Genomic DNA, 21,570 nt, shown 5'->3' with positions numbered 1-21,570 from the left:
CTCCGGTGGTTGGAATCGAGTGCGGAGAAGTGCAGCGTGTTGCCCTCGACGAGAGCTACGTGCCGATAACTACATTGCGCGCGTACGGTCCGGTTTTGCGAGCTCCTTCTACGAGCTTCATCGGGTGTTTGGGTGAGCATACGTTGTCCGATTTTGCATTGCAACATATCCACGCGTTCACATTGAGTAGAACTACACATTAGGCACTTTAGATTTCGGAAACGAAGACCTGCAGATTTCAGCCAGACATCCTACGTGTTTCTGCACCAGGTGTTTTGGGTTGGGATTTTGGTTCATAGACCTTAGGGAGAGCGACCTATTGGTATTAGTAGGGTCTCCTTCAAGTTCTATGGTGTTTCGAGATTGTTTGATGGGTGTTCGGCTCTAGAAAGCGTTGTAGGAAGTTTCCTCTTATGCACTCTTGAAGGCTGTGACTTAGACAATTGGTAGAGACCTCTGTAGGAATTAGTTAGGAGTCGGTCGAGTGTAGGTTGACACCTTATGCTTGCTTCCACGCGCCTGCGGGTCGAGCTTCGTCCTTAGCTGACATTACATGTTAGGTGAGTTCTCGTTGTGCTGACGTCCGTCGCGACGTATCTGTCCAACAATTGCCAACGAAATGCGGCATCGAATTCAGAATGAGCTTAAGCGCAAGATGGAGCAAAGAGCAAGAGAAGAAGCAAAGCTTGCACGCGTCGATGATCTCAAATCATTTGACGAATCTACCAAGGCAAAGGAAAAAGTAGAAAATGTAGAAGAGAACGGTGATCAGGACACACTTGACCAACAAGAGTATGATTTTGAATCACCAAAAGACAAAAAGTTACCTTCAGAGGCTGGAACAAGAAAAAAGAGAAGAAGCTTTAGATCTTCCAGAACAAATGACGGATCAAGTGTTGTCACAAAAGAAGGCAGATCAAGAAAAAGAGACAGCACCACCAGAAACCACTACAACTCTAGCTACTCTTGAAGTACTGAAGACAAAGGAAAGAACGACGGATGTGGCTGGTACCTCGGATCAGGGCCAAATAAGTTAAAAAAAACCAAGATCACCTCGTTCACAAGCTGTATTAGAGGAGGGAGCCAAAATGATCAGGTCGTTTGACATTGATGCATATTTAGACCAGATCAAGCTCCAGTTCCAATGCCAAAGAGCTATCTACAACTTGCACAAACTAGAGCTGGAGGACATCAAGAAAGAGGCAACGAAAGCAGCTAAAAAAACACTGCAGCTGCAAAACAAAATAGAGGAGTTGCAAAAAGTCCAGCTGCAACTCCAATCAGAGTTACAAAGGGAACAAGAGAACGCCGCTGATTACTACAAGGAAGCCAGCAGTTCAATGAAGCCAACATACTCTGCAAGTTGAGCAACAAAGACTAGAGGAAGAACTAGTCAGGGAGAGGGAACAGAGTGAGAAGCTGCAAGAGTCCTCTGCGGTGGTCAGCGAGACTCTGACCCAACTTCTAGCCTTGCAGGAGATGCCAAGCTCCTCAAGCATGACAGCTAGATCGATTTCGCTGAACAAAGAGGTCCAGGATCTAAAGGAGGCCCTTGCTCAAGAGAAATACGACAGACAAATTATGACAGCAAGGCATAGAGCATTGCAAAAAGCTAAAGACAAAGAGATTGAAAATTTAAGAAAGCAGCTTGCAGAGGCACATGGAGATTTGGATGCTCTAAGGGCAACAAAGGCAAAGCCCTAACAAACAGCCCTAGTGGAATTTGAGCAAACAGGAGGACTTGCGCATTTCACTTTTGAAGCTCACGAAACGGATATGCCAGGTACAAACACAATAAAAAGAACACAGGAATTTGAAGATCCAGCCACGACATCCATCTCGAATACGGCAAAAAAAGAAATTCAGCATTGGATCTTAGAAGTCAAAGAACCTTCACACAAGGAGTATCTGCAATATGAGCTCAAAGTGTTGGAGTCAGTAGCCCTCCTCATGATCACTCCAGATGAAGTGGTAAAGAACCTCGAGCATGAGATGATCGCCCTACCACTGATGAGGCAGGAGGCTCTATTGTGGAAACAAAAAATGCTACCTACCCTTGAGCCAAACAAAAGAGGGGATTACAGGGATTCACTGCGCTACAGATTCAAGCTATCATTGACAATCAACCCCTCTGGCAAAAGAAATGGTTTGAGAAGCACCCAACAGATGAAACATATTATAGAAATGCTCTGCAGAATCTCAGGATCGATCCAACTTACTGTCCCATCAACAGACTGCGATCCTGGAAAAGCTTTTATTCATGGCAAAGCAAAAGACCAGCAGTGTTGAATTACCCAGTCATAACAAAGCCAAACAATAACAATCCCCCATCAGAAAAGTGTATGGTTCAGACGCTCAAGGGGGTCATGAACATGATGAAGGAGATACCAGATCTTGCATGCCAGATGCTCGTGAAGATGGCAAAGATTGCAAAGATGCTAATCACCTGCATTACGGCATTCAATGAGATAGAAGCCGCAAAGCATCAAGTTTTTGTCAAAGGCACAAGAGGGCTCTGCTGGAACATGGAAATAGAAATACCAAGCAAAAATGTCGTCATGGGTTTATATGCGAGAGTTATGTTCCTGCCCTCCCACTACATGCAAACCTTTGAGGAGGCATTCATGACAGGATTCTTTGAGGTAGACTCCTCCATATTTAATCCCATGACCAAAGATTTACCAGCTCAACACAAAGCATATCAGAGCACTCTCATCAATAATCCCTTCAGAGAGCTGGCGACAAAAGTGGAGGTCAAGGCAAGGACACAAAAGTTTAGGCACCTCACTGGGACACTAGAAAAGAGAATGATTAACTATTAGAAGACAGTCAAAGACAGATTGTACGAGGACGTGCAATGAATAGGAAGGGGGGAATGTTTGGTGGACATAGCGGATTGACACGTAAAAGGCGGATATACACCGAACTTTGTTGTACTCACTCATTTTTTCAAAAGAAGCGGTGTAATTCTGCTAATGAGGATTCTTTATTTTAATATATTATGTCATTTCCTCTTAGCCTTTCTGAGCCTACACACCATGGAAAAAGTCCCCCTAGCTCTTAAGTCAAAACCCTTAGTTCTAAAAAACACACAATCATTATCTTGGAAAGAATTGGATGTCAACTGTGAGAGCTCTTGCTGCGACAAACTGTAATCGGCTTTTCTCCTTGTCTGGTAATCAAAACTCGATTCTGAACAGCACATTGTGTTCCTTGTCTCTTGCTCTACAATCTAAGTGTAATCATTTTCAATTCTTTTGTGGTTTTTGACGTCCTATTTGTGAGCTAAATGCATTGATTTGAGGTCTTAAATGGTTGTTTTTGATGTTTTGACCTTGGAAAAGTGTTTCAATGCTTAAGGGGGACCTTTTCGTGTAGTTCTATTTCAGTTTGCTGCACATTTTTTTTGTGATGGATCGTGATTTATGTACCTTCCAAGATGGCTGCAGATATTGGTAGGGATGTGCCCTTAGGTGTTGTAATATCTCTCCTTAAGTTCGTTGCGTTACGAATTCGTTTGGATGCTGAAAAGGCGTGATGATCTAGAGGGTGAGATTGGACGTAAACTAATTTTTTGACTAGGAAGTGGTTGATTTGCTTTTGTAGTAGTATGAATAGTCCTCTAAGTTCACTTTGCTGAGATTGACACTCTCATTAAGTCTCCGTGCCCCATCCCGAGTCGCTTCCTTGCTTATTGACATTATGTTAGTAACAAAAAGCTATGTTGCAGACGTCCGTCTCGCGGCGACCCGCTAACAAACATGTGAGTATATAGCACTGTAAAGGGGAGGGTGCATGTGAGTACAAGAGTCCAGCCAAGGTGGTGGTACAAAACCTTTAAAGAATTCATTGCAAAATTACATCTTGCTACATGCCACCATCACATGCAAATAATATATTAGGAAGTCCATTTAGAAAGCACGTGGCAAAAGATGCAGTTACAAGTATCGTTCTCGACAATTGAGCACTCTAGTCACAATATCTATTGGCTTATATTTTCCCAAAAGAGGGTATTATGGGGAAGCTTCCACATAACCCATAGCCCAACATGTGCCCCATTGGTAGCTCAATCGAGGGGCAATGGCTAAGTGTCAAAGTCATCAACAAGGTGACAACTCCGTTGGCAAGGCCTAAATCGTGTCCTCAATGCTAAGCTTCAAGCGCCAATGCACACTCCAAAGGAAGCGTGGCGTGCGTGTCCCCTCCATGCATTTAAAAAAAGAATGAATCATAACAACTCGCATATTCAAAGTTTAGGAACAGGACAATTGAATCAAAAGTTGTGGGTTCTAATAGGGGGGCCACACAAGAGGGGGAAACTGTTATAGAGTTACCCTGCCCCCTTTCCCCGCACCCAAAACAGGTATAGTTGGGAGTTAGCATTCTTTAAGACCCCCCCCCCCCCCCCACTGTGACAAAACCTCTGACTTTATGTGTGGGTGTGAAAATGTGTCCAATCAAAGTCCCTTCATCCTTTTATAACAATTACACCCTCTTATGTGGAGGTTACAAGGTATCGAAGCCTTTGTTGTGCGTTAAATGTGATTCAATTTAGAAATCTATAAAATCATTAGAGAGCTAATAAGTCTTCAGGGCTATGATGTTGGCCAAACTCTTTGGAATGCTCATGATTGAGTAGAATGGTAGTCATAACCATCACTTCTGAACAAAAACCATTTTCTTGACCTTATTTTTTAAGGTCAAGCTAATGAGACAACCGAGATTTATGCCAAAATTTGCGATCCTTATTGAAATTTATAACCTAAACACCCAATTTTTTACCTTGAAAATTAAGATCGAGTGAAATCACAATTAGGAATTTTCATTTTCAACAAGAAATTTACAGTACAAAGCGAGATATGTGACACTAGTAGCCATGAAGAAAATTGGAAACTAAAGCCTAACGTGCATGAGAGATTCCACAAATCTAGTATGATTGAATTTGGAGTCCCTTCCAATGATTGTGGTCCAAAGTCTACACACATACTACCTACCCAAACTACCTAAAATGCACACTGTTGGTTGAGTTTTAGATGAGGTGGCAAGTCTCTTTGTATTAAGGTTTTGTAAAATAATGCAATCATGTTGTGAAAATAACAAGTTTGCTAACCTTGATCTCAACAATTGAAAGCACTTGAAAGCTATCTAAGATAGACAATAATATGTATCTATTATCTTTAGACTTTACTCACATAAAAAAGCTAAAGCAAAGGGCAACTTTAGAAGATACTAGTATGTGACCCGTGTGTTGTTGCATCCAAAGAAACATGGCTTTTGTTCTCATATGGCTTTCATCTCTTCCAAGGGAACAAGATCAATGCTCTCTTCCTACATATATACATATATAGTCTATTGCATTTCTAAACGTGATGCATGACAAAATCACTTGACAAATTTCAACAAAAATGAAAATATGCAAGAGGCTTCAATTGATTCTTTGATACCAAAGTTGGAAGCTTTCATATACATTATTTTTTGTGAGCTGCTAGCCCTTGCAGTGCTTCTATTGGTGGAGAGAGAGAGAGAGAGAGAGAGAGAGAGAGAGAGAGAGTCTTCCATTTGTTCTATCTTGGTCTCGCAATGCTAATAAGCTTGATCATATAGAACAAATGAGCTAGAATGGTGTGAAGAGATGAAAGCTAAGAGAAATCTAAGTAATCGTAAAACTTTGTTTGGAAACGGAAGTGGGTTCTAAAATTAGCTTCGACATTGGAGACGCAATTGGATTCAACGTCTCAAAATCGAATTAGCCATGATAAAATTGGACAAAAAAGCCCACTATGCAAGAGAGATTCCACGTTTCTAGTATTCTTAAATTTTCAATCCCTTCCAATAATTGTGGTCCCAAGTCTATACACTTAGACACACAAACTACCTAAAAATGAACATTGTTGATTGAGTTTTAGATGAGGTGGCAAGTCTCTTTGTATTGAGTTTTTGTAAAATAATGCAATCATGTTGTGACAATAACAAGCTCGCTAACCTTGATCTCAACTATTGAAAGCACTTCAAAGCCATCTTATCCCAAGGAGCACAAAGAGACTGTCATAGACAAAAGTGTGTTTCTATTATCTATAGACTCTACTCACACACAAAAAGCTAAAGCAAAGGGCAACTTCATAAGATAAGAAGACAAAAAAATAAAAATAAAAAAATTGAGTGAGTATGGGAAAAAAAAGAGAGGAGCAAGCTTTTGTTAAAGACTTAGTAGAACCAAACCCAGCTACCAAAAGGAAGAAGGTGAAGTGAATAGAAGCAACATGATAGTGATTCTTTAGATAGCTTCAAGTATGTTTGCCTCTTAGGGCTAGGTCGCCTGCTACTTGTGGACCTGCCTTTCGCATGAGTGGCAATAGGCTTTTTTGGTGAGAGAAAAATGTTTAGCCCTAGTTAATACCTTGCTTTGACATAGAGTTGATGTGTTGAAGTCAGGTTTGCTATATGTTTCAAGTGAGAAGCTCTAGTAGAAGGTGACCAAGTAGGAGGCATGAGTGCATGTCCATGTGACCTAGGCCATAAGCAAGTGCCTAGACCTTAACATAGCTTCGATTTGATATTATTTTGGCGTAGCTTTCTCTAAATTGCCTTTATGTTTCACTACTTATATGATCAAATGAGGAATGTCAATCATGGGGATCTTTATAATCATGACTATAATCTTTATTGATCTAGTGGAGCAAGTGTCCTTGGCTTTTAGCAAGGTAAGTGCTCATGAAAACCTTTCCACACACACACATACACATGAGAGAGAGAGAGAGAGAGAGAGAGAGAGAGAGAGAGGTGTTTTAACATCATAGGAACAATTGCAAGAGACCTCAAAGAATTACCTCAAGACTTGATAGGTGAAAGAGAACTCGGATGCCCAATCTACGAGAGAGAGAGAGAGAGAGAGAGAGAGAGAGAGAGAGAGAGAGAGAGAGAGATACTTGATTCATGGGAGGCTCAATGAGAGAGGATATTGGAATTGAAGTTGATCACTATCAAAACATAAAAAAATATCGCTTAAGTGCTACAATTATTTCAAAAATAAAAGAATCATATGATTCTGCTAAGCAACACATCTCATTAAGTCATCGAGGAATACACCACTAATCATTGATGTATACATTGCTTTTATAGCTGCAAGGTAGTGCCCTCCATCCCAGTAGGGTTTATGTAGGAAGCCATATGTACACTTCACTACATATTGTCTTCGCGGTGCTTAGGTTTAACCACTTGGAGGTCAAATCCTAAGAATACATGTTTTTTTTAAATTTTAAGTGCTGACTTTTTATTCCACCAACATCGTGCATCAGGTCGAGTATCCGTGATCGTCATTTGCCTTCAGATATTCCCAAGGGCGCTGAGTGGGGGGTGAACCCACCACCTTGGTGATGCAAAGAATACTTTATTTTTAAGCTTATGGTAACAAAAATGCGTCCTAAAACAAGCAAAGGTTTCAAGGAGCCGATTTTCAAGCATAGTTGGTCAAGTGTCTTCTTTAACAAAAGCTCACGTGGATTGAAAGGTGGAAGAAAAACTATCCGTGCTTCATCATTACCACATGACAACAATAGTGGATGTTCCCCTTCCAACTAAATTCTTTGGTTGAACAAAAAAAAGTTTTGTAGACTCGTAGGCCTACATGCAAAAATCTAAATTAGCCCAACTAATAATCAACATTTCAAAAAGTGAAAAAAATATGAAAACAAAAAACATGGAAATCTACTTAAGGCTCCATCGATGGAAGGGCCAAGCTTACATAATTGCTCGTCCAACTCTCCAATAGGACTTAACGCTTTTTTTTGGACTACATAAAGAATCCTTAGTAAAGCATTCGATTTTTGGTGCAATTGTAAACCATTGGATAAAACTTGCATATTAGTGCCACATGGCAATTTTTTGTGTTTTTAATATTTCTTGTTGTTGACACTTGTTTATCTCTCTTTAAAAAAGAGACATTTAATATTGTGTTTTATGCTTTTGGAATATATTACAATCTAAATAAGTCATTGTTAGATTTGTTTCCAAAAAGTGTAATAGTCTATTGTGAAAAATAAATAAATAAATGCTAATGTCACTTTCTCATTTTTCCTCTCGTAAAGAACCCTCTTGTTTAATTCCTCTCAATAGCATTACATAGGCCTCAGAGGACTCGTATGGAACAATACAGATCATGATGACATCTTGTAATAAGTAAAGCTTAGGAGTGGTTTTTCTGTCAAGCAGAAAACTTGTAATCTTTTGACCCTCAAGGCTTGGTCTCAGCTCGAGGTCGGTGTATATTTCTGATGTTCTTAATTCTATCCACTCACAATTGTGAGTTTTGCAAAAAAAAAAAAAAAGTTAGAAGGGTTTGTTTTAAATTTCCCTTATGTGAGGGGAGTAAAATAAGGTACCTTACAATGCAAGGGGGTATGTAAAGATGCTCATCCAATTTAGAGAACTTGCACATGCTACGATGTTGAAACAAGTATTCAAAATGCGATTTTCTTCTAGTCTTCATGTATTTTCCAAAAGTTTAATGGGTAATGTTTTGACCTACACACAAAAGCTTGCAAGAAGAAATTCTACCAATATATATTCCCCACTAAAAACACTGCCTTCTTATATTCTGATATTCTTCACCAAAAGTATGTCCCTACGATCTTTTTTTCATTTCTTTTCATAGGAATCAACGAAGATGCTCTCAACACTTTGAGGAGAAAATGCTAGGACTTCTCGTGTGGAGGAGAGAGAGGGAATATGTTTTTTGATGTGGGAAGGTAGGGTGCCAAATGGAGGAGAGGGAGAAAAAGACGAGCATCGCTCAGTGCAAGGAAAACACTACGCGTCGCAACAGGGGCAGGAGGTGATGCAAGAGAGGGCACTGATTTTTAGGCATCACTTATTTTGCTGCCCTGCATCAATTATTTGACCCTGCATCCGTTTTGTGACCTGCAAGTGCGGTTCAACATGCCTATGCTACAAAGGGAAGGCCATAAAGCCATGGCGAGGCGGTGCTCTATCAGTTCAATCGCACTTGAGAGATTTGCAGTAGGAGCTGGATAGAGCGTGCTTTGTGATGCCGTTGGTGGTGCCATTAGCAATGGAGAGTCTCTTTGCCAATCAAGGTGTGTGTGTGTGTGTGTGTGTGTTTCCCCTTGCAAGCAACGATATTGGGGAATTGGGGGAGGTGGCAAGGAGGCTTGCCTGCATTTGAGGGCGACTGCTAGCAGTTGCAAGAGAGGGAAACAGAGATCGGCTAGCAAGCACAAGGGGCAAAGGTTACAGGAGCCGCAAGGAGAGAGGAGGGGGAGACGATTGCTTACAAAATGGCATAAACAAACATAATCGAGCGTGTGCATCGGATCCAATTACGAATATAGATTTAATAATTAAGGTGTAAGAAATCTCCTTAAAAAATTAATTAATGAATACAGCTTAGATCCAATACGCACCAATTAATTACAACAGCTGATTTGTAGTTTTTGTTATATTTTGCTATCTAAAGAGCAAAACGAAATTATGTTCGTCCATAGGGAATGGTACTACTTCTATGTGCATGTCTTTTGAAAGAATAAGGTTCCCTTCAAATCCTAACACTATTGACAAGAGTCGAAAGTCATGCTTCTAAACTCTACATATTAGCATGTACTTAAGTCCCTAAGAAGTGAATATGCCTAAGAAGGGAATAGGCCAAGCTTAAACAAGTAGTCATTCTTCTAAATTAGATTTTTAGCATGTTAGATCACTATGTGGGGCTATGTGGGACAGTTTGAAAGGGCAAGTCTTAACTAAGTATTCCTTTCCCTATATGACAACCTAGGCACACACAAAAATAAAAGTAATATGACACATGCTAAAGGGTACTAGAGTAGAGAGTGACCTCCCACTTATTTGAGGCTCACATTCCCTTCAACGGTGTGGTAATCTTTGAATGCATAAGAATGCTGCTAGGAAATTCGTTAGTGGGCCTAAATGTTGTAGACCAAGTTGCTACATTTGGCACATTGAAATTGAGCATTGTGCACATTAACTTTTGGATTAATAAGCTTCGAGAGATCATTGCAGTGGACGAATGGACACTCGAACTTTGCAACTAGGACACACAAAATGCAGAAATTGCCTCTGCCATCATTAGACAAGGAGAATTTTTTATTTTTATTAAGTAAAATGTAAAATCATGCATGCTATAGAAAAATTTGCATGCTTGTACTCTTATCTTTTTCTCTCTCTAATTCATGTTTTAGTTCATGCATACCGTACAACATTTGCATAGGAGTCGCTTCTTCACAATCTTTCTCTCTCTGATTGCAACCTCTTCTGCCCACTCCTGCATAGCCCATAACATTTGTGCATATGCTTTGGAGCATCTGTGTGTGTGTGTGTGTGTGTGTGTGTGTGTGTGTGTGTAAGCTTATCGGTTGCTCTAAGGAAATGTGCGCTGGCATGAGGCTTGCATTTCTATCATTTTATGTAATGTTTTTGTGTGTCGCTTTTCATGGCAATCCATGTCGCCATTCCATGAGCTTAACACATGTACAACTCAACCTTTGAGTATGCTACTCAATTTTGCTCCCATTTTCTAGATGCTTGCAATGGCTAGCTAATCATTGAGGCTTGGTGCATGGAAGGACTCAAGAAAGCACATCAAGAAGCTCACATATACAAGTGAATTCATGAGAGGGGACCGAATTTAACACGAGGCAACTCAGCATTAACATCAACAAAACATTCATGGGTGTATAGAGATTTGGAAACTACAAATCGATTAGTGGCCGTGTAGTTGTTGCAATGTTGCAAGTGTTGAAGATATCTCTGGCCACTCAAATTATGAATGGATTACTCAAATCTACGAAAGACAGTACAACCATCGAAATGAGTGAATCCTGCCACATGAACTTCCCAATTAGCAATTTAAGATTGGATTAATCGTTGCATATGTATATGGTGTTCTAAAGCTATGTTGCAACCGCTCTTATGCATGTAGACATGGATTTGAAGTGATTGAGCCTCATCAAACTCTAGAAAGGTGGTTTGAATCCTTCTTTTTGTGTGAGTCAATGGCTAGGCTTTCTTCAAAGCCCATCGTATGAACACAATTTTAGCTTGGACTTGTTTGGAGAAAGCGGGTCACACTTTCTTCATAGAAAGAAGACTCAAGGGTGTCTTTCTTTCTAGCGTAGGTGAAAAAGGGCACGCATCATTCTTATCCCTTTCGAAAGCTTAGTAAAGGGCTCTTCGATAAAGCATTCTCCCCAGAATCTAAATTCTACTCGTGTGCGCCTCTCTTTGAAAACAACGTTGTGAGCTCAAAACAAGCAAAAATGGCGCCTTCCCTCTGAAGGGCAGAAGCAAGCCCTACTTTTCCGTCAGTGATCTGCGTCTTTCTGCGCTTCTCCTCCTCCCCATTGTGCCGCCGTAGCCGTCCGCCAGCTTCCGTATGCGAGGAATGTGCTCGAATGCATTGGTGGGTGCGCGCGCGCGCTTTGTGGGCGATTGTTCCAGTCAACGCCCATCATTTTTATTCACCTGGGGCAGCCCCACAGAGAGCTTGCGCTGAAGCTTGCGGAGCGTTGGAGCTTTGAAAACCAGGCGTATTGCTTTCTACTGTTCAATGTAAGTGCCGTCTCCCTCACCGAAATAGGAAAATCCCCTTCCCTCGCTAGCTGAAACTGTTATTTGTCCATTATTTATTTTGAAGTTTCTCTGCAATTCACGGACGCAGACGGGTGTGGCGTATCCATCCGCCTCTTAAAAGTCACGTTTTTTTTTCTACCTTGCTGGCTTTCCAGATCTTGCCTTCTATTACCTCCTGAGAACTGTTGCAGGTCATTAGCTTGCTTTCTTTTGTCAAAGCCATCCACTATCAGGTCAACCACACGTTCTCAGCTGGACATGGCATTCCTTTTTTAGCCTTTTATTTTCACCACTTCACTGTTTCCCAACAAACCTTCTTCCTCGCAGCAATAAGCATTTGGAGCCTATCAATTTTATTGTAAACTTGTTTCCCATTTTCTGGCTGGTTTATTTTTCTGTTCAAAATGCTCGCTCATGTACATTATTCAAGGTTGAACATCCCATATGCTTCCATTCTTTCAGAAAAATGTATTGTGTGGCATTCTGATTTCTAGAATTTTCTGATTTGTGCAGAAAACCCTCTTCTAAATCTTTAGCATGGAAGTTTTCTTTGCAAGTTGAAGAAATGGGTGATTTGGTGGTCACAAAGCATCGCAAAATTCATTCTAAACCAGGTGATACGGGCACAGTTGAAGAGATGGAGGATGTGACACATAAAGAGACATCTGTGGCATATGGGTGCAGTAATGGTGAAGGGAGTCATTCTGGCCATGGCGAATCATCCAAATCTTGTGTAGATGCAGATGATGTAGGGACTAGTGCAGATGGTACAGGTGAGCTCAACAGGCAAGGGTCTAGATCTGAAACCCATAAAAAAGATGGAGTTCAAGAGCTGCTACAGCTTGCACGAGACGTCGAGACTGAGGAGGTTTCACAAGGGGGCTCAAAGAAAAAGTCCCATTCTCACAATGAAGGATTGAAAGGAGGAGATTTACCTGAATCAAAAGCAGTATCAAGTTCGAGCATGAAGGTAATTCCTTGTTTTGTAAAGATGTGCTTCTGTAATAGATGCTGGCCATGTGCAAGTTTAGCAAAGCCAGATGATTTTTGCTCATCGTTTTCGTGCGCCTGTTATTCGACAAGCATTCGACAAGCACAGTCTTTAGGCATGCAGTTTTTTTTTTTGAAGAATTATGTGGCAATACTTTGATAGCTTAGGTATTGAATGATGGCCTTGGCCTCATTTTTGCGGTCTTCTCGCAGTTCTGTTTTAATGTTGAATGAGAAGTCCAGTGGAATTTGATTTTCAAGCATGGCGCCATTGCAGATATCTTTGTCATGAGTTGATTATGCAGCTGGAACTACCATTATTTCTTTGAGATTTTCTATTCGTGACTATTTAAACATTTCGTGCTCTTTGGGTGCTAGTAGCAACTATCTGGAGGCATGTGCTTAGCATGAGTTCTACTCATGAGTTTCATTGGTTGAGGAGTTGAGCCATATTATGTCGTCCTTGTCCCTAAATGTTATTCTCGCTATGGCGATACTTTTGAAAACAGGACAGTGAGCAGTACCTTATTTGGAGGCACATGCTTAGCGTGAGTTTTTAACTTTTGGATTGGTTCTGCTGTAGCTGTCCATTGATTTCCATCTTTTGTTTTGACTGAAAGCTGTTAGTAAGAATGGCTCATAATGTTAAAAGGAAAACAGGCAGAAAGAGAACAGGGGCTGCAGACAAAACAATCCTGGCTCGAAGCTCCTAAGAAATTGCTATAGCATCAATTGATATGTTTGCTTGAAAGTGACGAAATGCATTGCTGAGACCACTGGAGAACAGGTACAAATGTGGAGATGTTTCTACGACGCTCCATGCCCTTGAAGTAGAAGCTACTTGATTGAAAATAAATATGTTAAATAATTTGTGCATCAGGATATTTTAGGAACAAGCATGTAGACATTTTCTTTGTAGCTTCATGCACTTGTACAAATACTTGTTTTCTTTATTGGAGCAAGCTGGTATTCCTTTTCCCAGCTAGGCTGTTGGTCTCTTCTGTATGCATCCGCCTCGTTTTAAGAATAAGTGTCATTGCTGCAGGTAACTATTATAAGAATGATTTACCAGTTGAAGGAGAATACTTTACAAAATTTGAATTGCTAAGAGAATTTTTCTATGTTGAAGTTGACTCGTCAACGGAAACCTGGAATGGTTGTGAAAAAGATGCGGATGGTCTTCTTGCAAATTATCCAGCAACATGTTTGTATCTTTGTAATTTGGGAATCAAGCAAGTTACTTCTAGATGACGGTTCTTTGCGCATATGGAGAGGCTTGCCAGTGAGGTCGCCTTATAGCTATCATGCATGCTTAGTGGTCTATGTGTGCCACCTTCTTTTATTGCAATCACGCTGTGGGTATCACAGTGGTTTGTTCTTGTTGCACTTAGTCCATGTTAGACAAATGAAGAGTTGATAAGGTGGTTGAAGTCTTATCATAATGCAGTGTCTACAGGATTCTCCCTTGGATGTTTTTCCTGATCCCAAGTGGCACAACTTGGTATCCACCATTGTTGTTGCTTATGCCAAATGTGAAGTCCTCTTTCTATTACGTGACGCAGGTGAAGAGAGTAATGGAAGAGGTGGGATCCTCTCTTTTTTGCTTAATTGAGAGTGTGGGTGTGTGGTACTTGGCCCTGTGCTCATTCAACTTTCAGCCCAACCTGATCCAAATCCCCAACTGCCAAATTTCACCACCACCATACATTTTCTACTTTGTGAGGCTTCCAAAACTTACATTCTCCAATCTTTAGAATTTATAACCCTTGAACTCTAGGTTTCATGAATTTGATAAGAGAACTATGCACATGTGAGTCTCATAAAGACTCAACTTAGTCTTATAAAAACTATCAGTCATAGCTGCAGTCTGAGATTGTCAAATTGCGTGGATGAAAAGTGTAGTTAAGATGGCAATTAATCAAGTCTTTGCTCAAAAAACAAACTCTGCCTACTTGTCTGGCTATGGCTTATGAGTGCTACGCCTTGGAGCAGATGAAAATCTTCGAAATTGTGTGGTAATGGTCTTTAAGTTTTCCACTTGAACAACTCCTAACACTTACCTGCTCCTTTTCTCCAGGATGATGCCGGAAATCACAAGGAAGGCATGCAGGTTTCTTGGTCCGAAGAAGCAAGGCTACCAGGTGGTGTTTTGGATAAAGAAAGCTCTGCCTCTTATTCCTTATCAAAGGCAAAATCTGATTTGAAAGGTGATCAAAGGAGTCTTGAGGACAGAGAAGATTTGGATTTTGGCCTAGTTCATGCAGCTGTGAACAGAAGATCCAAACGCGCATCTGTAGCATCTATCACCGTTGGGCCACCGCGGTCACAATTCACTATCCCTCGGCCTTTTTCCCTGGCTACTGACAGAAGGGCTTTAGGTGGAGGGAGGGCCCGGGATGCTGAAAACGGACTAATGCAAAAGACCCTCGGAATGAATGGAACTTCTGGTGATCCATGGTCAAGGACTGCTGAGGTTTGTTTCTTTCATGAAGAGAATTTAGGCCAAGGCAATACCCAAGTCTGTGCAAGTGGGAATGTACATGACACAAGTGCCGTTTGCTGCATTTTTCTCTCAAGGAGGCTTGCTTGTTTAGATTTCAGCGTACTTGCTTATGTATTTCCTGTGGGTTTTGTGGCAGATTTCAAAAAATCTTGGCTCTCAATTGCATGTGGAAAAAGTTGTTCGCCTTGAGAGTATTAAGTGAGTCAATATTGTTTTGGTGCTTAAAAATTATGTACTTTTGAGCTTTAAGAAGTGGCTCTCTTGGAAGAAGAACAGTCTGCTTAATGCTAGTGGTACAATATTTCTGCTTGAGTTGCTTGATCTTAATGCACAATGTGTTGACTGAACTTAGTGGCTGCATCAACAGGCATCAAGAGGATACTTTGAAGAAGCTGTCAATACGTGAACCTCAACAGCAGTGTGATGAAGATGCCATGTCAATTTCCTCCTTGTATCCTTTGAAGGAGTGTAGTTACCATCTTTAGCTTTTTTCTGTTGTGTTTCCATTGGTGTTTTGGCTTAGGCTAGGTTTACATTAGACGGGTGGAAGATATGGCACTTTATGAGCTCTTCCAGGTGGAGCTCCAAAATGTTCTCTTCCGCCATCCATGTGTTCACATTGATGGTGGAAGAAAATGTGAGACAATTTTCTTCCACCGCATGTTGTGAACTCCGGGAGGCAGCGGAAGAGAGAGTAGGAGGCAAGTGTGGACAAAGGGGTGGGAGGGTTGCATTAACGTGATTGGTGCCAACATGGCACTTTTTGCCAAGGTGGAGGGTGTAAGAAAGAACTTTCCAAGCAGGGGAAGGGGGGGGGGGGGGGGTGGAGGGTCGGAACAAATTTCCTTTTTCTCTTCCATGATGTGGCGCACTCTATCTCACTTTTCCGCCGCCCTATGTGAACAATAATGTCCACATGGCACTTTCTTGTTGGTTTGCAAGCTTTTCCAATTTCTTCCACCGCCCTATGTGAACCCAGCCTTAACTCTGTGCAGAAATTCATGCACACTAGCTCCCAAAGCCAAAGCTAGCCAATTTACTAATGCCCGCAGTTTCAAATTCCAGTCTGAAGTTAGAGCAGAGAAAAGAAAGGAGGTGGGTCCTTGTGTTTGGTCATCTTGCTTACTTCCTCCCAGCTGCCTATTTCAGCTACTTACAGTCACATTTTTTTACCATTTGGTGTTATTTTTTTGGCAGTATTACTCAAAGTTGCAAGAGAGAGTCACTGCCAAGGAGGAGATGATAAATCAGTTGCTAGCAAAAGCACAGGTACACTCTACATTCTAGTTTGAATATCCAGTTCATCTATGTAGATGTGAAATTTAGTTGCGTCATTTGTTGACGGTTTCTTAACAAAACTTCAGTTTATTCAAAAGCTTCAAGACACCCCTTCCTATTACTTTTCACAACTTTTGTGTTGTTTTATTTGTTTCTGTGATGTTGCCCAAGGGTAACTTTGAATAGTCCTTAATTTGTGCTCAGAGAGAAAGAGAAGAGGAAATCAAGCTACTTCGTAAGAGTTTGACATTCAAGGCACATCCGGTTCCCAGCTTTTATCAAGAGGGCCCTCCACAAAAAGCTGAGTTGCCGAAGGTCAGCTTTATCCTTTGCTTCACGTGCATCAAATGAAAAGTTTTGTTGTGTTGCCTTTGGCAACTGATTCAAATTTCCCCACTGTGTAATCCATGATGCAGACTCCAACCACGCGAGCCAGGTCACCAAATTTTACCAGGCGGGAAAGCTGTTATGGGGGTAGGCTTTGTAACATCGTCAAGTGTGAAGGAGACCATAGGAGCAGCTTCAGTCCACAGAAACCTGAAAAAGGGTGGAACATGGATCTTCTAGGGCATGAGCATGGTAAGATGTCTCTTGAAGGGAAATTTTCAGCCAAGTCACCAAGAAAGAAATCAGCGGAGGTCAGTACACCGTCATCTGCTAGCACTTCTGAGCTGCTGGATGCTGAGTTTTTGGTTGCTGATAGTCAATCGGCAGATATGCATGTTAAAGTTCGAGACTCTTTGATCATTTCCTCTGAGTTGATGATGAGTGATGAGGAGGAAAAGATTCCTCCTGCACAAATGATGGAAAGGAAGCATGCGAATAGTAATGGGCAAAATGAGATTTATCATGATGAAATCGCCTCCATGAAGTCGAGTAAAATATCTGCAGATGCAGATTTTTTTGAAAGGCTTGACTGGCGGGGCCAAGCAGCCAATGTGTTACAGGGCCAGGTTAATGCAACTGCTGGAAGTGTGCTATCGACTTCTAACAAGGCAAAGACTAGTAAAAAGGCGCAACCCTTGGTCCATGAGGACGATGACAATTCGGGTGCAAAGGATGCCAGTGAAAGTAGCAAGAAACAGCGATACAAGGCTTTGACACCTTATTTTCGAAAGCATGAAAGTAGGAGAGATGAAGGACATGCAGCTCATGTAAATTCAAATTTGACCGTGGGATCTGGCTAGTGCGTCCTTAATGCTGGGTGTAGTTTCTTCACCTTTATCTTCGTCATTTGGAGCAATGGAGCTGCTCCTGCAGAATTCGGTTCAACATTATACCCCCTTTATCTGCAGTCAGTCAGTCATCAAAAAGGGGCCACTTGAGGTAACTTCCAGCATTGGTTTTCTACATACGACCATTTTATTACCATCCTTTGTTTTTTGGTTTGAGAACAGTATCGATGGAATGCCGTCTTCTTCCAGCCAAGAGCTTCTTTGGGTCTTCCATGATAGTTTTCTCTGTACAATGTAAGGTTTTGTACTTGCAAGGGTAGAACAATCATCAGATCCTTACCAGCAGTTTTTACAAATGAACCTAGGCCATATGTCTCAAGGTGGAGTTTCCATTCTGCCACTGCTGGGGGCCTCGAATTTATAATCTTATTGCCCTGTTTATAGTAATCCCACTGAGCGGAAGATCTAAAACTCAAGACTCAAAAGACATTATCATCTTTTGTGTAGCGTCTCCGTGCAAAAGGTTTCTATCTGCTATTGTAGCAGTTTGTTTATATTGACTGTTGACTCCATGGATTTTCTTTGTGTTGCAGCACAAGGAGTGATAAAATGTTGCATCTGTGTTAAAAGGGCCTCAAGAATTTAAGAAGTTTGTCTCCATTGGTATGCTCTGCCCTCTCTTTGTTAGTTGACTTCAGCCGTCATTATTGCAACACGCAGACATGCTGACACCTATGCTTGCAATACGAAAAGTGCTAACTGGGCAACATTGTCAAGTTGCTGAAGCGCAAGCAAATGGAGTTCTCTTTGGTTTTGCAGTCTTGTTATGTACTAGTGATTTCATTTGAGGCGCTTGAATTGTATTGTGAGGCTCAGAACTCTGCATTCTGACCGGCAGAGAATGTGGGAGCATGCATTACAGGGAAGGTCCCCAGGGAACCTTTCCTTGCTGTCAAAGGGGGGCCATGTGTGGACGCTGCAGCAGGTGTACACATCAGCACTCAGAATTCCAGATTAAAATTCTGTACGCTGAGGTGGCAGTGATCCTCTGTGCTCGGTTGGTCCACTCTCAGTGCAGCACAGTGCTGGAAATTCTAGCTGCTGATATGGCAGACATCCAACGATGCATGCAAGAATTACGGCATGGAATGGCTACAAATTGGAGGATGCAAGTCAACAGACACCCCCCCTCCCCCCTCCCCTCCCCTGCGTGCCGCTGGGTCCCCGACTGTGACGGTGTAGGGCAACGGTCATGTAGTGATCATTCCTTGCAGGATCAGGGGATACAGAGCTGCAGAACAGTGACACCATATTCCAGTTGCTGACGTGGGAGATTTTCCATGCACTATAGTGGGAGAGAGTCTGCCTGCTGATAGGCTGGTGGCAGCATTGCAGCTGCTAAAATGGCAGCATGGCATCGCCTTCATCCTTTTTTCTGACGCCTGCTGAGGTGGGGACCATCTGTCTGCTGCAGGTGCAGATTACACCATAAAATGCCAATTGGTTGGGAGGGTCTGGATCCTCTGCTCCCCGGATCTGGATGGGGTAGGGAATGGTCTGTTGGTGACCATTCTGTGTAATGCGTCTGCATGGTGACCGGCGGAGGCTCGGAGCCATATGGGAGCGTGCATATACAGGGGATTTGGGCATGGTCACCAACTGATCATTTCCGGGGGGAGGGCCAGCAACTGCTGTTTACTACAATGCGTATAGAAACTGCTCACGTGACAAGTCGCAGCTCGTCATTGCATCAGCTGCAGGGAATTCCGACAACTGACAAGTTTCAGGGTAAAAAACGCTTGTCTATAGACAGGAGTGATTGGATGCCCCTTGACCCCCGACTTTGATGGTTCTTTACTAGACTAAGGGGCTTGCTTATACACCCAGTGGAAATGCCTTACCTCGTTGAGACTGCCAGATCTATGTCACCCATCGTATGATGTATCTGAGATCTGCTCCGGACAGTCCAGCACCTGATGCTCTTTTTTTTTTCCGACACACCAGAGGGCCCACAGGGGGAGGTGCTTATCCCTTCCAAATATTAGCCATGTTACATGGTCGGGCAAGGACTGTGTACCATCGGGTACGTAGGCATCACTATGGCCACTTAATTGATCCACCACGTGCTGGAAACGATGGAGAGAACTCGTAGCAACCAGCTAGGAACCTCCTCCTCGGGTGACCCACCCCAGGAGGAGAATGCACTCGAGTGTCCAAGGGTAGGAGCCCTAGCAACGATAACACAAGGTGAGCACAAGGTGTCCCTCTAGAGTGTGACACGGGGGATTTGAACCCACAACCCGTAGGTCTAGAGGCCAAAGCCTTAAGCCTTCATAGATGCACTTACCTGGTTGATTTCTTGAATGAAGGCTCTCTGTGGGCATGTTTTCAGCTTGAAGGCAATTTCTGTTGCCTAATACAAGGGAATTTATGGTGGAATGTGCTTTGCGCGCACTTTTGGTCATAGTTCTACAGGCGAATTAAATTGTTGACGTCTTATGCGAGTGATTTTGTGTCGGGATGAGCTTTGCACAGGACTTTGGGGTAACAAACAGACCTACAAGAGGTGCTTCACACTTTTTCCTTTAGCAAACCAGGAAGTTGGGCCTAAACCCGGCCTACTCTTGTAATGTGAAGCCTTTGTGACTAACTTCACTAGTGAAGGAGCCTTGGGGGAACTGGGATAGTGAGCTTGTTCAATATTTTAGAGTCCCAATGAAGGATATGGACACACTACTACTAAACTTGTTTAGCAAATCTCTTTTTGCTCATCGTTTTGGTTTACCATATCATGATGTTCGGTTCTTAACTTTGATGTAAGGCAAGAATTTGATGTAGGTAGCAAGGATATACAGTCTTATCATGTCGAGGGCAATTGAAATTCTTTGTTGTAGAATGGGTATTCCCTTTAATCTTCCCCTTTGTGGCTTGCTTGATGAACTTGGTAAGCCCCACCTCTAATAAGGTAGTCGTTGCCCTTATAGGATACCAATCCCTACCTAGGGTAAAGGAGCCTATCGTGGGCCACCTAAGGAAATGAGTTGGGATCTTTTGCCTCATAGCTCAATTTTCAGCGCTCAATATCTCATTTGAAGTGTCTTCTCAAGGGCTTTCAAAAATAATTGGTTTTGTGTGCATCGAAATTTGTGATTGAAATCTATGGCAGCATTTACAAAATCATATGTAACAAAAATGGGAGTGAAAAGGAAGATGCACCTAGGCCAATAGTAGTGGGCCAAAGCTTTTGACAAGGCTTAAACCCACTTCCCATCCAATAAAAACGTTGCAATTTGAAATAGCTAGCCGTTTCACCTCGAAGTTCTTTGTGCTACTTTAGGTGCAAAGTGTATTATTAGTGGGTTGCCGTGAGTGTTCCTTTTGGGGGGTGGCTCACTATTGGCCCCTTTACCCAAATGTACAAGTCACCAAGACATACATGTATGTGCCACTTTTGTTAGTGTTCCTTTTGGGGGGTGGCTCACTATTGGCCCCTTTACCCTTATGTACAAGTCACGAAACATACATGAATGTGCCACTTTGAAGTGTTTATTGTTTATGATTTAAGATTAACAAACGGAGAATGTCAGTTGATATGCTTTGTCGAGATTCAAATGGCTATTAGTCTAGTCATGTGCATTTTGTTTTGGTGGATGCCCTTGAAGTGGGTTGGGCTAAATGTTAGATGCCTCAATGGACATGCTAAATGTTAGATGTTTTCAGTGGACATGCTTAACAAGAACCGGGTCTCGAGTTGGATGAGCCCTTGTGGGAGTTATGAGATCTTGTAGGCACCCGTAGTAGGCGACACCCATCTAGATTGGCAAGCAACCAACGTGCTTCACACCTTAGGCACATGCAGGACATGTACATGGGGATCACCACGGTCCTCGACTCTATCAATGGGCCGTACGTGCCCATGATAGACACTCAACTTGAAGCTCAATGCGGAGACCTTGTCGACATGGAAGCATCGAAATGGCCCTTGATGCATTGTCAAGGCGAAAAGAACAGGTGGAGCAAAGC

At 42.1% G+C, this 21,570-nt stretch overlaps 1 protein-coding gene across 3 annotated transcripts; it reads left to right on the top strand.

Annotated features, from left to right (window-relative positions):
- Positions 1-11,222: 11,222 nt before the first annotated feature.
- On the top strand, positions 11,223-18,101 carry LOC147420886 (uncharacterized). Of its 3 annotated transcripts, none has more exons than XM_086504036.1 (9): positions 11,223-11,580; positions 12,115-12,571; positions 14,669-15,064; positions 15,231-15,292; positions 15,462-15,545; positions 16,090-16,189; positions 16,292-16,363; positions 16,577-16,687; positions 16,789-18,101. In XM_086504036.1, the coding sequence occupies exons 2-9, from the start codon at positions 12,167-12,169 to the stop codon at positions 17,557-17,559; spliced, it is 2,001 nt and encodes a 666-aa protein (XP_086360162.1). In that variant the 5' UTR covers positions 11,223-11,580; positions 12,115-12,166; the 3' UTR covers positions 17,560-18,101. The 3 variants fall into 3 exon arrangements, with proteins under 3 accessions (XP_086360162.1, XP_086360163.1, XP_086360161.1); XM_086504037.1 differs by lacking the exon at positions 11,223-11,580 and adding an exon at positions 11,730-11,959; XM_086504035.1 differs by lacking the exon at positions 11,223-11,580 and adding an exon at positions 11,875-12,031.
- Positions 18,102-21,570: the final 3,469 nt, after the last annotated feature.

The sequence above is a fragment of the Adiantum capillus-veneris genome, chromosome 28 (assembly GCF_014529385.1).
Source record: "Adiantum capillus-veneris isolate H3 chromosome 28, ASM1452938v2, whole genome shotgun sequence".
In the NCBI taxonomy this organism is placed as follows: domain Eukaryota; kingdom Viridiplantae; phylum Streptophyta; class Polypodiopsida; order Polypodiales; family Pteridaceae; genus Adiantum; species Adiantum capillus-veneris.
This window is presented reverse-complemented; position numbering and strand designations above follow the sequence as displayed.

What these genes read in the sequence shown, in the direction of transcription:
- LOC147420886 (XM_086504035.1), top strand. Translation starts at nt 12,006, where the DNA reads ATGCTCGCTCATGTACATTATTCAAG. An exon ending in GAGCAGAGAAAAGAAAGGAG is followed by an intron (nt 16,190 to 16,291) that starts GTGGGTCCTTGT and finishes TTTTTTTGGCAG; the next exon opens with TATTACTCAAAGTTGCAAGA. An exon ending in AAAAAGCTGAGTTGCCGAAG is followed by an intron (nt 16,688 to 16,788) that starts GTCAGCTTTATC and finishes TCCATGATGCAG; the next exon opens with ACTCCAACCACGCGAGCCAG.